This window comes from Pieris rapae, chromosome 18, assembly GCF_905147795.1.
Source record: "Pieris rapae chromosome 18, ilPieRapa1.1, whole genome shotgun sequence".
NCBI classification, from domain to species: Eukaryota; Metazoa; Arthropoda; class Insecta; order Lepidoptera; family Pieridae; genus Pieris; species Pieris rapae.
In genome coordinates, this window is record NC_059526.1 from 4,130,783 (window position 1) to 4,148,918 (window position 18,136).

The window sequence follows — 18,136 nt, forward strand, 5'->3', positions numbered from 1 at the left end:
TATCATTTGAGTAAAGCATTTGATACCTTAACTTATAAAATTAAGATCTTCATAACACATACAACCTAAGTATACCAATTATACCTACCACTTTGTCTCCTATTAGAATATCACACACACTCCTATTTACGCTCTAACACCATGGCGTGTTTCATAGCTGTTAGCATCAATTCACGAGTAACTGCACTTTGAGAAACTTTATTCCCCATTCACACATTAAATTCTTTGAAATTCATATAAGTTAAACATTAGGCAACACAGTCTCAGCATGCAAAATTTATTTATTGTTAGACGTAAAGTAAAGAACATGAAATATGTAAATAGGGTAGGAAAGGTGAATATCCAATTATATAAAACTTAATTGATAACTTCATATAGCGTTAACGTCTGCAGAATGTAAAGCCGAGTCGTTTTCAAAACATACGCAACACGCTCTGGTATAAGCCAAGGTGCTAACCTTGAATCTCTACTATATATTTCTTATATTGATTAATGACCCGACTCAACTTAATTATCTAAAATACACGTCTTCGACGACGATTTTAAGCTATTTCAAACAAAACAAAAAAAACAGATGATTGCAGGTTACTTGAGTTGGACTTGGATGTAGCGGTTGCTTGGAGTGTAATTTAATATATGTTTAAATATAAAATATATTTCATATGTGTGGTGTTATTTTTCTAGTTCCTAAAAGCATTAAATTATACCAATGGATGGGTAATAATAAATACGGTTATAGATCGAGAATTAATTTTTGTGCTTAATCTTATTTTTTGCGAACACATTCGCTCATTGGCTGATGCAGAATATAGGGTTGTTCGTTTCGCATTTTAGGAAAATGCAACGACGATGCTTTATTATGCACTAGTAAGAAACGAACTTGAGTGGAATTCAGTAGCATGAATACCTTGTTAATGAAAATATAAGCTGATAATAGGAATAGTACAAATACGGTTCTTAAGGCATCTCGGCGTAAATGCTATTATTATTCCTCTTCATACACAACGACTTAGACTCTAAGTGAAGCTCTGTCCTCCGCCAGAAGTCACCAACTACGCATAGGATTTCGCCACAAAATTCTTGCCTTTGTTCTGCACCAAATATATCTATATTTGTGACACATGGGAAGATTGAGTGACGAAGTATTTTTACGTATTGTTACAAGGTTAGGAGGAATATGGTACTAAAATGGTAAGTAAATACGCATGAAAATATACATTATGGTATGCGTCAAGGATGTATATGTGGATTTATTTTTATCGTATTCTACCTGAAATTGTATCAAAATTTAAAAAAGATACAATATAAATCTTAAAGCGTGTGTTGCGGTCAATTTAGTTTTCCTTTAGTTATTTTTAGATGTAGTTTTCTTGAACTTTCAGTAAGCAGAGTTTTTTTGATAACTAATCATTCCATAACTACTTTTTCCCTTTACAATGTTTTCAATTCGGATTCAAATGATAAAGTCAAACAGAGTTGTCACGAGGTCAAAAATTATATAAAAATACATAAATAAATAAAACACAAAATTGTACATATTTCTTTAATCATCGTAAAGCTTAATATTATCAGTTATCGCTAAAGTAAATATTAGATAAGTCGTAACGTTATCCTATCTTAGGACGGAGATAATCACAGAAACGGATTAACACTAAAATTAGGTTAATATACTTGAAAATTATCAATAATTATTAAGAAACTGGTTGGAAAGGTTCAAATCGATATTTTTATTATTATTAAGCACAGAAACTGCATCAAGTAACAGACAGTTGCTTAACTGGGTGTTAAGCGCCATTACCACTTAGGAAGTGGAGAGGTATACCTTTGTACGATATACACCATACTTTGTACGATGTTTAGTTTTATAATAAACATAAATAAATAAATACATAAACAACCATTTGACTATTTTAACCTTAACTTTACCTATTACAAAAAAAGCGAAGAATAAGAAGCATATATTTTCATAAGACGAAAGTACGCTTATTAACTGTCAACGACAATGTCTTCTAAAGAACTACATCGAACTAAAATCTTTTAAAACTCTTACCACATAGACTTGACACAAAACAATCAGAGTTAATCACGTTTACATTATAATCGGTGGTTTAATAAACATCTAAAAATACAGTAACCATTTTCATTTAAATTGTGCATTTCAATATAATTAAAATCTTAAAATTATTCCGTATTGCCATGATCAAGGTACAACGTGACGTCATCGATCTTCACAAGCCGTCTATAATCAATATTTTCACCACACATTGGACACTTACTTTCTTCTCTAAGAATCCTAAAAAAACACAATCTTAAATAAAATATACAAATCTTAATTTACATTGTTATATATAAAAAATATGCTAAAGTAGGTTCTGATCTGTCTGCTACTAAGGGATTTTGTGTTAATTAAAAGGGAAAAAATCTAAGATTGTTTTACTACATTATTTTTTCTATGAAGTTTAACGTTTCTGACAGAGCCTGACACGAGTTTGTAGCCTAAGATACAAAAATCTTAGTATTGAAAATGAAACAATATAAAAATTCCTTAACAATGTTTATCTTTGTTTTCTGGGCATTGAAATGTATGTATATATCAGTGGCGAAGAGTCCATACAAGCCGATTCCCACCGGGTTACCTTTCAAAAATCAGTTCCATATTCATACAAAAGTATTTACATTCTATTTCATTAACAAAGTATTATTAATTAAATGCCTGCGCGATTTACAATAGCAATAGTAATTCTTAGCAATACCCTAAGTATCACATTTCATTTTATAGTCGTAAATTAATCAGCGCGTCAATTTTTCGTACCTAAATTACATTAAAGGTAACTCGACGAATTACAGCTTATCTCGGCCAACGTTTTACTATGAGGCGAAAAGAGACAGAGCGTGTCAAACCATCTCTTTCTAATGCTCGCTAACTGTACGTAAAATTTAAAGAAAGATAAGGCTGATCGCGACCGGCTTGCAGTTCTCTCCTCTCCTCTATTAGAAAGAGACAAAGAAATTATTGTTATTGAACCACGGCACGGGAGAAAGAAAACACGACAAAATTAAAAAGAATTAGCGTTATAATGAAATCCTTCGCAAGTCATATTCTTTTTATTTTGGCATATTTTCGCGTTCCATTTCGTTTGGTTGAAAATAGATTATTTTTAGTATGTGACATGTGTTCCTATACCACTGGTGCGTGATAATTTCGTTTGTTATATTTTAATATTTGTGTTATTTAAACTGTGACTGATTCTGTAAGGTAATTTAATCGCAGATTTGGTTAAATACTGTGGATTTTGTTTGTTATTATGGCTTTAATTCATATAGAGTGCTGTTCAACATTTTTTTGGACCGGCTTCCCTTTGCCAAAATTTCACCCTTCGCCACTGGTATATATATATATATGTTATATATACATACAATTTAGTAATATATAGCAGTCTGTGTCAATACTTACTCAACAAACTCAGTGTAAATTGCCGGGAAATCGCACTCAGGGCATGCTGTTAGGTCATCTTTAATTATATGGAGACCCTAAAATTAAATATGTAATAAAATATTTATTGTAATCAAAAATATAATACAATTAAAAATTGATAAATTCGTTGTACGAAATGAGGAAATCATTTACTTAAATTACGAACACTTTTCATAAATATGTGACAACTTGTGATTTTTAATTTAAAGCGATTCGATATAACTCAATTATACTTATTTAAAAAATCTAATATCTAGTGGAGGAGACAATAAAGCCATCAGCCAGTTCTTCAGAAATGTATAAACAAAATATAATTTAACAGTAATAACAACAAATTTAAAAATATTAACTATCTTTTAGATAAGGACATATGCAGCTTAAGGACATGAAGATATGCAGCGTTTTTGTCGAAAAAAAGGGAGAGAGTGATTGAGACCAATTGAGAGAGAGTGAGAAAGGGAGATCAAGGAAAAATACACGCTAGAGGTTGATGTATTCAATTAGTAGTTGCATATTAGAACTTTTGGAAATTCTGTCGCAACGTCTTGTGCAGTAAACGCAATTTTTTTATTTACTTATATTATCATTAGCACGTATACAGTATGTAAACAGTGTCAATATAAATATAGAACTACATAGAGTGATCACATACTAGTACATGATCTATTGGGGCTATTACCTTAGCAATAATTAATTTACAAAGTTTCACATCGGACATGAGTACTTTGTACGCAAGCACTTTTATATTATAGGAGGCAGATGGCCAGAAAGCTCACCTGATGTTGAGTGACTGCCCATGGGCTATTTACCTACCTGACTAAAATTTATCAAATCAAAATATTCGTCCAAGACCCTATTCGATATTTTTTAATTGTATTAGGTGTTTTGTTAGAAATCGATATACAAAGTAATTTCATTTGGAATTCCCTTTTAAGTTAAGACTCAGAGTTGACACTTAGGACTAATTGAGACTCACCTTTGATCAATTACCTTTTGATAAACAAGTTCTAGTATAGATTTTGACTTACCGTCGCTAAACAAAAAGGTATATCCGATTCGCAGCGCGGACAATGAAGCTCGGCGGGGGCCAGATCTGCTCCACAAACGGGGCAAGCGGCAGGGCTCTCGGGGGCAGGCGCACCGCGTACCCCATGCCTTACTACCGACTCTATCTTCTTTGCATATTTTGGGTCTATCTAAAAATGTATTATAGTAACATTATATAAAAAAAATTTAAAATATGTTAGGAATTTCTTACGAAAATAAAAAAAACGGCTTTACTTTAAAAATGTAATATTATATACTATCATACATTTTTATAACACATAATAGTAATAACAAATAATCTACTCCGTCTTGTCCATGACTTGGTTGGTCATTCCATTTTAATATGTATCGACAGATGGCGTTGTCCACTCTGAAGCTAAGACTAAACCGTGATAGCTTCTAGAATTAGGATTTAATATTTCTGATTAGGTGCTTACACTGACAAACTTAAACAAAATAAAGATGTAAAACAGCTAGATACAGTTAACAGTATTAGTTATCAACAAGTGATATGTTTTATTTCTTACGTTACGTTATATTTCGCAAATTATAAAACATATCTCAAGTCAGAACTCACAATATCATCCTATAGTAGAGGTAGTTTACATTTTTGACGTCTAGTTTTTCTCTTTCGCACACATTGTAGTCCATAGAGAAAGGTATAGTTGAATTCGACTAGTTTTTCTCTTTTGCGCACATTGAATCCGATAGAGAAAGATATAGTTGAATTCGACTAGTTTTTCTCTTTTGCGCACATTGAATCCGATAGAGAAAGATATAGTTGAATTCGACTAGCTTTTCTCTTTTGCGCACATTGAATCCGATAGAGAAAGATATAGTTGAATTCGACTAGGTTTTCTCTTTTGCGCACATTGAATCCGATAGAGAAAGATATAGTTGAATTCGACTAGCTTTTCTTTAACTTTACTTACATAACTTAAGCTCACATACCTGAGAACGATATTCCGGTTGCATGAGCACTCTCGCCCATTGGTACGCTTGATGCTTAAGACCTGCGCGTACGCACTCTATCACTGTCGACGTCAGGATTGACACTTGATCTGAAATAAATCTTTAACTTAAATTTGCTTATGGCAAACAAATAAATATCCGGTATGGATATAAATAGCTAAACGGCTAGACAGATTTTGTTGAAATTATTTGTGTGTTTAAGTGGTGTCGAGAATTATTTAGACAGTATTCAAATGAACGCCGGTATTCTGTAACTTCCAATAGCGATAGTTCTCTCATTATTTGAAACATTGAGTGATACACGAACGCAATATTTAAGTCGATATCGTCGCCGCTAAAGGGACCGAAGCGACGCTGAATTATATGAATATAACTGATAAATAATAATATATATTATAATATATATTTTACAAATTCAAGACTTACGTTGTTGCGTGGGAAAAAAAGATACTTCACTCGAAGTACGCAACAGCAAACGAGCGGCAAGATCATGACGGCCGCGACGCACATGAGTCCGGACCTAACAACAAATATGTTTTAATTCTTAAAGTCTAAGGGTGTTTCACAATGTATGGATAAAGTACGAAATAGACAACACATAAATGATTCGGAAGATAAAAGTTCCAAATTAGAAACTTCGCGTTTCATGACGTATAGCGCTATCTGACAGTCGTGAAACGCAACAGTAGTGTTTATCCTACCAATAAGTAATAAATACTTATTTGGAACCTATCCGGACATTGTGAAACAGACCCTATATCTAATAACAGAGGTCGGCGAAATATTTTTTTTCGAAAAATTTAATTTTTTTAAATATTAAAAAAGTAATAAAGACTATAAAAACAGACAATGATTCCATTTGCTTAACAAGTGAATTTACTAAATTTCTATTAATAGTTTAACGTTTAAATGCAAAAATGTGACGTAATACAATATAATTAAGCATATATTATCAAACTTTTTCGTCATAGAAAAAATGGTTTCGGCTAGTAATTTTAAACATAAGTAATTATTTTAACACCGTGACTTACTAAAGATTGTTATGGTTGAATTATGAATGAGGATTTTATTTTACTATTTATATACAAACAAAATAAAAAAAAACTGATTGGTTGAACGTTGCCGACCAATCAGACACCAACGATTCGTATTTCGAAAGTATACCTTACGTACGTTGATTAGATTAACGTACCAATATATAAGAGTGTAACAGAGCGACGGCACGTCTCAAATCCCGTGGGACTGGAAGGCCTCTTGCCCGCAATGCTCCCACCAGACCACGGGAAACATCTCTTGCTTCACGATATCGGCCCGCAGCACATTCCGCGTTCGATATTATCACCTGAAAATTGACTACTTCTTGAATTCGTCGAAGCAAATATTGAAATGAACATAATTTCCTACATAAAGGATTTTACATAAGGTTGGCTTAAAAGGCCTAATATAAAGTTAGCGATTATGTAGTTGATAAAAGGAATTGGGTCAAGTGCTGGGCAGGCTACTTCTAATTAATTTGTTTTAAATATTGTAGTATTGTTTTGCTTTTTAAAAGAGTACCGACAGTTTTTTACACCGACTTTTTCTCTCGGCCTACCCTCTGTCTTCTTTGCCGATGAGCAGGAAGTTTCAAATTTAATGACGTAGAATAAGTGATACCTTGATGATCTTATGTTCCAAAATAAACGTATTTTATTTTATTTATCCTTCTAATATGGTTTATTCAAGTACAGTAAATACATACCGCTGTCTTAGCTGCTTCATTGAACTGTTTCTTGGCCATATACAGACGGAATAGATGTCGGGGATCACGTGGATTTCCATCTGTTTCTCCCAATAGATACTCAATCAATCTACAAAACAATACTTTTTTTAGTATAACAACTAAATATATCAACGAACACTGAGAAAACCAAATTTTTATCAGGATCCTGTGTCGTGCGACTTGAAACAAACTTTTTCGCATAAATCAAAGGCCCGTTCACACTTGAGGCATTTAGTTTTTAACGCATTCCTAAGAATATATTTACATCTATGTACCTTGGATACAATTCCATTAATAGATTTTTAAATCACCTTTTTGTCAGCCTCTCGTCATCACTGGCTGCGGCTGAATCAATGGCAATAGTTATCGCTTCGTTCTCATCCTCAGCACCCGTTTTCAACAAATGCGTCATCGCCTTATTATATTCCCCTGCATGAAAATAAAACTTCCCACACAATAAATGGTTCTTCTCTCCCTCAAAGTGCAGAGCCAAGCTCTTAAAGTCTTCAGCCCTAGCCTGTGACGTTTGTATCAGAATCTCCCCGTACAAATGAAGCTTCCCATTCTTCCTCGCCAGATGAAACGCATCGTCATAACACAGGGACATCACTAGGAATTTTATAGCGGAAGTTGGATCATCACTGTTTTGGAAATAGTTCGCCACCATCTTAGCTCCATGCACCGATTTCGTTTCTTGAACCAAACGTACTGCCTCATCAATATCGTCAAGTTTGTCAAGATTGAGGCGTATCGCTGCTTCAAAGTCTTGAGCTTTGATGTAGGACTTGAGAGCATCGTTATATCTGCCTTCGGCTTCTTTAGCTTTTGCGTATTGCAGGTGAATGCTTGGGGAATTAATTTTGGGGATGAGAGCTTCGACTTTGAGCCATGACTTGAGTTTGATATATAACGAAGCGGCCTTCTCTGTGTTTCCAGCATGGTCGTATAGTGCTGCGGCATGACTGTATTGCTTCTCTTCTTCAAGTAACTGTGCACAGTCTTTGAGTAGGGTTATATCGTGGGAATATTTTAAAGCAGTGGTGACTCCTCGCATGACGTCACCACATCTGATAGACATTCGGGCGATGCCTGCTTCACATTTAGTGTTATGCTCCTTTACTTTGACGCTATTCGCATTTTCGCTGATAACACTCTTCTCATACGTCGCCAGAGCTTCGTGGTAGTCAGCTCTGGAATTTAAACATCAGTAATTTAAAACATAGAGTGCGGAATGTTTACCTAATTGTAAATAGATAATTTTGGAAATGTCAATACATATTTATTTTTAATAAACTGCAATAAATAATGCTTTAATTATTAAACCTATTCATCTCAAACTATTTGTAATTGAATCACCATGTTAAATTTCATTCAAACAAACAAACAAAAATATATTTATTCATATAGGTAAACAAGTACACTTATGAACGTCAAAAAAATGAAATTAATTGTAAATTTACATTTACTACCAGTTCGCAAGTGTACAGCGGGCAAGAATTAGTTAACTGTTTGCCAAAATATACCGTTATTAAAATATATATATAAATGAATTAATAACATAAATTAAACGAATAAACCCCTCAATAATAAGAAGTACCGAAAATGACATACGTCAGTTCCAAATGCATAGCATGATGTAAAGTAAGACTTGGCGCTAGTGTGGGTGCAGCCCTTCTAGCTATTTCCGCTGCGTTAGCCCATTCTCCTCTCGCCGCTTCCAACTCTAGAGCGTACCGCGCTGAACCCATTTCATTATCAGCATTAATCCCACTGGCCCCAAGCCAACGAGCTGCCGCGTCGCCTGCGCCTACGCATGCGCATAATAATCCGCTATGCAAGAATTGTATACTTATTACTCTAGTTATGTAAATTCTTCAGGGTTAATAATCTATTTACTTGAGCCCTAACATAGGAATTGATAGTTAGGATTTTTTAGTATTATATAATAACTGTGTGAATTTTAATAGCAGCCTTATTGCTGAGATGTTAAGGTGTATTTTTAAGATTTTTCAGACTTAGAACCAATTAAGAAGTCAAACAAACTATTATACTACGGACGCGGAGCACGAAGAATTTCGTATAATGTCCCGTCATCTTATGTCTTTGTCGCTCGCGCATAAACATATTGCCGTTGCGCTCACACAGATGCAGTGACCGCCGTATTCAGAGATTGTAAACCTTTTAGTCATAACCATTTGTTTGTTTTGTTATAAGTAGTAATTCCTTTTTTAACGCTGAAATAAAAGATCATTCCGTGCTGGGATTCGCTTGTGAGTAGTTTCCTTTTTGAGGTTAAGTTTGTTGTGCGTGGTGTTTGTGTGTTTGGTCGTTGAATTTATTTGCTGTTATTATTAATTATAACGGTAAGAAGTTTAAATGGAACCAACCCCGTCTACGTCCCGTACTTTCAAGGAGTTTGTGTCTCCGCGTAAGAAACGCAAAATGTCTCATTTTAGGGTCGGGTTATCGGGTAAAAAGCTATCCTTGGGTACTTACATATATTAAGTCGATGATCTTATTTACAAAGCTAACTCAAATTCTAAACTACCGTTTTTAATATTCGTACTTTTAAAAAAAATGTTTTTAACCACTGGCAGTAGGCCCAAAGGTCATTGTACGAAATTCTTCGTGCTCCGCGTCCGTAGTATACCACACATTACGTTTCTTATAGCAAACTTTGCTCTATATTTTAGAACTAGAAAAATTTCTTTGAGACTTAAGAAACCCCTTGACCGATTCTCACAGTCTGCACATTACTCGGGATTGTTTCAAATGAATTAAAATTTAAGGACACATGGCCTTTACAGGGGATAGCATATATAAATATGAGTTTTATTAATGTTAAATAATTTCATATACATTATCATTTTCGGACATGTTATAGTATTTTGTCATTAGTTTTTATACAAAATTTAAATGTAATACAGAAATTTTGTTAAGAAAATAAAGTATGCATTCTTACCATAAGACGGGCAATTCTTCGACGTTTGAAGCGTCTTCGAGAGCCCACACCATTGCTACATCACTGAGTCGAGTGTACACTCGTATTGCTGGAAATAATGAAATAGTTTTAGCGACCAATAGATGGATTGAAAACCATTACTGTAGTCCAATCACAGCTTCGCAAGACCCGTTAATCAGCCAAGAATCGTTTTGTTTTCCTACCCAAGGATATTTTTTCTTGTACCAGTACTAAATAAATCCCTGTAAAGGAACCCACCAAACTCCACATTCAAGTCAGCAATGGCGGCTTCCCCCAGATTCCTCCACTGTTCTACTTCATCAATGGCGTCGCAGAAGAGCCAGGCCTCTCCAAATCGGCGGAGCAATATTAATTTATTAATATGCTGCTTCTGATTATTGACGCGACGCTCCGTGTCTGCTTCTGCCAGTCCACTCGTGTTGTGGGAGTCCAGAGAAATTTTGATTACGCTAGGAAACAATTTTTTTTTAACTTCAAATTATTTGATCATATTTATTTTGTAAAAATAGATGAAGACAAAAAAACCTAATTGATACTAATATCGCGTTAATGAATAAAAGAAAACATTAAGAAATATTTACACCGTTATTCATTAAATAAATTAGTCATTGACTACTGAGCTCATTTTAATCTTTCTTTGTCACGTTAAAGGATTGCACTGTGATAATAAAAAGCATTTTTTGGTTCATTAAAATTAGAAGGTTAGAATTTCACAAATATGTTTATAATTAAAATGAACAGTAATTGGAACGTTTAAGTCAAAGTACACGTCTCTTTTCCTCATAGTGTGAACACAATTTGATAAAGAGAGACTAAATAAAGTAAAATGATTATTATTAGATTGATTTATCTATTTATAAGAGAGTCCAATAATTCTTTACTGTCATCTTGTAATAATGGTTATACAACAAAAGGTTAAGTGAAACTTCTTAGGTAATTTTTTTACGGATGAAACGTCACAAAGATTTTTTTTCCTTTTTTTTAGTTTTTCTCGAAAAAAAGGGAGACAACGATTGAGAGAGAGTGAGACAACGATTGAGAGAGAGTGAGAAAGGGAGATCGAGAAAAATACACACTATTGGTTGATGCATTCGCTTAGTAGTTACTGTTAGAACTTTAGATGGCAATTCTATTGCATAACATCTTGTGCAGAAAAAGCAGATTTTTTATTTATTTATATTAACATTAGCACTATTGTAAATATAGATATACGGGTACATGATCATCTATTGGGGCTTTTACCTTCAGAATAATTAATTTACGAGGAAGTTTCACTTTATACATGTGTACTTTGTACGCACGCACTTTTTTTAAATATAGCGTTATAGCACGATTAAATCTCAACTTGATACAATTGCTATAAAACACACAAATTGTACAAACAATTTAACAGATTCGCGTTAAATTTACATGCATAGTACTAGTAAAACTCACTTGCCCCCAGTAGCATAGCAATAGACATCACCCGAGAACAAAATAAGCGGTATCTGATCAGGTAACAGACTGGTACTGGCCACAAAGTCCACATGGGAACCGCTAATAGAGCTCGGAGCGTAATAATACGTATGTATGGCATCGCCCGTATAAATCGCGAACACGTTACGGTCTGACAGGCAAATGTCCCAAATTACGCCTTTGCAGCTGAAATTGGAATATTTGCAAGATATAACCATTATCTTCATCATTTTTCTTAGGCATAGTGTTAGTTAGAAAACTAAGAACGTCATCGATTTTTGGATGACATGTTTATAGATCCTCTCATAGTAAAGCCGGAATTCTCAATTCTGCACGTGATTTAGAGCAAACTTTGATTAACGTATGTCAAAATCAAACAGTTTTTGTCATTTGGAAGTCTTAGATACTTAGTTTCGATTTTTAGACACTCGTTAATCCAAGTTATTAAAAATAATCTTCAAAAAATATTTTGATACTAGAGGCATTAGAAGAGAGCGATAGTTAAATAATTTTATCAGTAAAGGTTACTTTTGTGCGGTAGGACCGCATTATTCAAAATATCTGTATGTATAAATTATATTGTCAATATCGATGTTATAGGTTTTTATGAATATTTTATAATACATATTATTACGAAAGAACTTATTCAGTATTTACATGCTACCTAACCTAGTCACATCTGGCACTGCACACAATTCCCCAGCAGCGGGCCAATAAACGTACGCACGACGTCGCTCGTCAAGTAACAATGCGCGTGCACCGCTTATATCCACGTATAACGATGACACTGCGCACGTATGCTTATAACGAACGCATTTTCTCCATTCTTCAAGACCAAAATACTCTATATCTCCATGCTGGAATAAAACAAAATTATAATTATAATGCGTTAAAAAAAATTATATTAATTAGTGCTTGCCATATCCCATTTTTTAATTTATTTTTAATTTATATAGTAATTAAATTTTGTTAAAATTGTATTAGTAATAGTATTCTGATAGTTATAGGCAGTTATAGGTGTTTAAATTTTATTTCGTATTCGATGCGAAAAATAACTCATTTAATTACATGACATACGTAACCGGCAAACATTCTACTTCATTTCATAAACTTAACAATCTAACACGAAGAAAAAGAAACGTGCAGACTCACATCCGTTACGAAAATAAAGAAATCGCTAGTCAGGTGTATGTCTAATATCTTGGCGTCTTGCATGTGTGATTCTGGGAATAACATTGCTTCCTTCTCTGGCTCAGATGGATCGGCTGAATCTATCTGAATTATAAATATTATTTTTTAATAACTTCACAATGAAATGACAATACCGTCATTCGAATACAGCGGCCTTTATAAAGCTGGTCTTTTTGGCTAGACGCCAGGGGCCAGACGGATATGGGACTTGATGCAGGGACTGTGGAACTGTCAGTCAAAGCACAGAGCTTATTCAGAGAGGTAGCGAGATCTATGATACTAAAATACCTCAGCCTTCTGTACGCCCATTAAATAAGGGCGGGTTTGCCAAGCAAATCAACGCAAGGTACTCGGGCGAAAACTGGTAGTCTACCCTAGGCGGCTTAAGGGGACATGACATCCCCTGTGTATGTATTTCCAAAGAATTTATCTACCCAGATAAATTTAGTTCACAAAATACACATATAGTATGACAAAATGTGGCGCCAAGACCAACTAGGTGATATCTACTTCAACTTATAAACTACCTTCTTCGAACCGGGATTTAAAGTAGACACAATGTGGTACATCAAGTAATCTTATTCAGTTTAAAATCATGACATAGCAGAAATCCTAGGGAAGCAGTTTTCAAACTAAATACTCAATTACTAACAGCAATATATATTTAAGATAACAAACGGATATTACTGATCAATACGCATACTTACAGTATGCAACATGGCCCTAGACTGAAATATCGCAGCAGCGAATTGACCTGCCACCCTCAAAACATCAACAGTGCCAGGGTATTGACGTCTTGCAGGGGTTCCTCCCGCCAGGGGATAGAACCACACAAGTGAACCCGTAGCACAACAAACGTGTGATGCGCCTAAAGCTATGGCCGTAGGCTCCGTTGTTAAAGTGTATGCCGCCAGGGGAATTGGTTCGGCTGGAATGTTAAACACATTTTAAACTAGGAAAGATGTTAAAGGTAAGAAGCCAGTACTGTAAATGAAATAAAGTGTTTAAGGGCTGTGCAATGAGACTGGCTGCAACCTACAATCCCCGACGCAATTTTTTTATGTTTTTGCCACATTACTAGTTATTGGTGACAATTTATTTTTCCTATACCTTACTTATTTAAATACGTATCTGAGATGAACAATCTGGTCTTAATTAGACAAAGGGTTTTACGGCAGAATTTTTGGACACAGAAATTTCATAAAAGTATTCGAAGTCTTACTTATAAATAAATTATTTATAAAGATGAAAGATTCGTTCCTTCGCATTAAATAGGCTTCAAAACTACTGGACCGAATCGAAACATTGTTTGACAATTAGAATCGTACATTATCCCTAACGAACACAATCTATATAATCATACGATATTCAAAACAGTTCAATAATTTAACAAAGTGTGAAAAAATCCCAATAAAAATCGCTGGAGACATTAATGACGATAAAGTTATACAGTTTCATATAAAACTTATACATCTACAAAAAATCGAGATAGTATATGTCTACATCATATTTAATAAAATAAATATCCAGCTGTGTGAAAGCTAGATTGAACACTCATTTTCTATGTATTTTCGACTTGGCATTCAGTTCCAAATACAGCAGGACTGAATTTTTTTTCATAAATTTTCAAAGTAATGCTATTAAAATAAAAGTATTATTTCTCTTTTTTAAATAATAATAAATACCAGACTTAGTTAAAAAATAATTTCATACGAGTATGATAACCACAGGTTAAACACTCTTAAGTCACTTTTACTGTAACGAGGCTATTCAAATATCACAGCGCCATCTGTTGATCGCATTACACCTTAACTTACATTTATTAACATTTTCTGGCTCGTCCCCCACAGCGATGCACTGATACACTGTAACCTCAGTAAGATTAGTCAGCGTAAGCACTCTTGTACCATAAGCAGCGTATAACGGTGGTAAAGTTGTAACGTATACGTTCAAATACGCCCTCCCAGCGGTGGCCAATAAGCGGCCGTCAGAACTCCATGCACAACGTTCCGCTCCACCCGTTGGAGTAACTGAACCTGACACTTCACCATTATTCCATACGGATATTATCTTTAATCTGTAAAGAGATATTATAATATAAGTGACTAGCTGAACTGGCAAACGTCGTTTTGCCATGTATATCATTTATGGTTATTGTGCCTCACTCGACATAGATAGGTATAGTGTGTCGCGGACTTTTTTGTAGGTATTTATAAGATCTACAGTTACTTAGAACATTTTATGGTTCTATCTTTAATAGTTTAGGCAGGGTACTCAAAATAAGTAACTTTTTTGGTTGATTTTTTACACCTTGTGTCCAAAAAACCATAATATCTTACGGAACCCTATTTTTGTTCAAAATTAAATATAGCCTATATTACTCGTGGATTGGCTTTCGAATGGTGAAAGAATTTTTAAAATCGGTCCAGTAGTTTATGAGCCTATTCAATTCATACAAACAAACAAACAAACAAAAAATCAAACCTTTCCTCTTTATAATATTAGTATAGATAATTATTATTTATTTATTAAAGTTAAACATGTGATGAGGGGCATGATGCAATGGTTGCAGGTGCTCACAAACATTCCGTAAAAAAAACCTTTTCAATTTAAATGATTGACAAAGAGTTTATTGTTACTTATTTTTATTATTTCTACAAAAGAGTCATTGGGTTGTAAGAGTTCAAGGATTGATTTGAGTAAGCAGTAAATGTAAATTTAAGATAATTATTTTATTACTCATTATATCTGTATGAATTAATGCTACTTTAGTATAATTTGAAGAAATTATTTGTTATGAAGTATGCAATTATTTGAGATTCAAGCAAAAGGTGTGGAGTGAAAAATTAATAAAAAGACCTCACTGTCCATCTCCACATGAAGCTGCCTGCCCTTTATTTATTGCGACATCTGTCAAATTGTCCTTGTGATTTTTAACTTGAAACAATTCCTCTCCCACTTCTTTTATATGTGTTGATATTGCAATCACAAAGCCTGCACTAAATCCTATAAGGATATATCCATCTCCATACCATTTGTACGAAGTGATAGAACCATATCTCTGTTGAAAGGCCAGTTCTATAGGATTTTCTGGGCTGAGTAAATTATATAGGTACAATGTACGCTTTCCGACTATGAGACTTATCTGAAAATACTCTTAAGTGTAAAAATAAATCTAATGTTAGTATAAAATAAATTTTAAAATATTATAGACAGTCAAATAATACTAAAATGTTTACTAGGCATTTGCATTACTAGGATTATAGGCAAAAATATATAAATGGTTTTTAACAGATTCCTATGTGACATATTTTAAATGAAAATATTTCCTAATCTTTTATAATTAGTTAAACTTTTAATAGTAACATAATAATATTTAAGGCCTCACAGTATTTTCTCCAGCTACTCTTTCATCAGTTTTCATCTCAGAAAACTGTAGATCATTTGGAATTTCTCTCAGAGTGATCACACGCAGTGTGTCCCCATCAGAATTATTAATAGATAGACTTTTGTCATCAGAACCCAGTACTAATATACCATCTCTGTTCCATGCAGCACATGTGATTTTTTTTGTATGTTTGCCTATAATTGGCACACGTCTGAAAAATAATATATATTATTACAAAATTTCTCAAATAAATAACACAATTACTAAATTAAATGCATTAGGACTATATACTTTGTTGTGTGATGATTGTAGAGACACAAATTGCCTTTAATTGTCCCAACTGCCAACAATGGCTCTCCATATGTCCAGGCCAAACATGACGGAGCTTCTCTCAATCCAGTATCAATATTCATCTTCTTATTACCATGAGATTCCCAGATATACACACCATTGCTGTTTGGCGATATCATAGCTAAATAGTCACCATCACTATCCCATTCCAGAGCTGCACACAAACTGCAGAAACACCTCAAGTAATAATTAAACATGTCAAGTTTTATCTCAATAGTAATAAGGTAAGGTAAGGTAGGTGGGCTCAGTTTCCGCAACTAGACTCGAAATTGGTCCGTTTTGCGTAACTCAATAGTAATAATGTTTATATCTAACAATCTTTATTTATTTCAGACGCTATTAAACTGAAAACTAAAGAAATGAATTATTTGAGGCCAAAATTAGGATGGCTTATAGCAACGTGTATTTCGTTCGTGTATATAAAGTTCCTCAAGTTATTTTTGTTTTGTAGTTAGAAATAAATAAACATTTAACATATTTAAGTCATACCCAGGTAATTTTATTCTTTCTAGTAACTGGCCCGATCTATCGTGAATAGCAACAGTAGCATCAGTGCCAGTGGTAGCAAGCAATAAACCTGCTTCACCTTTCTGCCAAACAAAATAAAGTTCCCCAAGCCCATGGGGCTGCTCAATTGTGTATAAAAGCTGTAATGGAAAGGTTTAAATTTTAGTTTAACTATATGAAATAGGAATAATTTATATTTAAATTAACCGAATGAACGTACTTTTGGAGCTGCCATTTCTCAATTTCGGTATTTTTTAATCAGTTTTCGCAAACTATTACATTATCACGATGTAAAATAATGTTTATTTAATCACAATTTTTTAATCCACAATTTAGATGTTTATTGTTTTGTAATTGGTGATACGTTGCTATAGCTACGAGCGTCGAGCATACATAATGCATATTGCATAGCACTTCTGCGTACGCGCTATCAATGTATCAACTATCAAGCTACATTTAATTTTAGTTAGTCTATGGTATTTATACCTTAATCTATAAGATATATACGTGTCTGTAGTTATACAGTTTTTAGGACAGTTGACACTGTAGTTCTGTGGTTGGTCATTATAGGTATTGTCAGCTATAGTTTAATAAAAGTGGTTGACGAACAACACGGCCAATAATCGGTTTAATTTTTTTAATTAATAGATGTGAAGAAGAGAGGGAGATATCAAACTGCGTAAATTATAATTAAAAGGAATACATAGAAAAACTAAGGTCCCGTTAAAAATATTTATTTATTCTAATTATAGTACATATAGAAGGTATTATTTTCATATAAGTATAAATTAATTAATTAATTTACTATATAAAAAAGTTAAAATTCTATCTGTATTGAAACTTTTTAGTTGATTCAGTAACAAAGAAATTGAATTCTTTATTTACATATATTTATTTCCTGATGTCCTATTTTAACAGTAACTTAATAATGATACTATTAAAAAGTTATTAATATAATAATTAAAGAAAAAGCATAATATGCACAAATCAAGAAAACATAAAATC

The 18,136-nt window shown here is 33.5% G+C and overlaps 1 protein-coding gene across 1 annotated transcript; it reads right to left on the reverse strand.

The window, feature by feature from the left end:
* Positions 1-1,540: 1,540 nt before the first annotated feature.
* LOC111001409 (WD repeat-containing protein 19) lies at positions 1,541-17,545 on the reverse strand. Its single transcript, XM_022271302.2, has 21 exons — positions 17,352-17,545; positions 17,114-17,271; positions 16,565-16,789; positions 16,274-16,484; positions 15,750-16,030; positions 14,703-14,962; positions 13,593-13,813; positions 12,847-12,969; positions 12,364-12,551; positions 11,674-11,880; positions 10,477-10,688; positions 10,219-10,306; positions 8,868-9,086; positions 7,568-8,446; positions 7,236-7,344; positions 6,687-6,836; positions 5,921-6,014; positions 5,474-5,583; positions 4,504-4,671; positions 3,455-3,531; positions 1,541-2,293 (listed from the first exon to the last, which is right to left on the reverse strand). Exons 1-21 carry the CDS (start codon positions 17,364-17,366, stop codon positions 2,182-2,184), a joined length of 4,107 nt encoding a protein of 1,368 aa, XP_022126994.2. The 5' UTR covers positions 17,367-17,545; the 3' UTR covers positions 1,541-2,181.
* Positions 17,546-18,136: the final 591 nt, after the last annotated feature.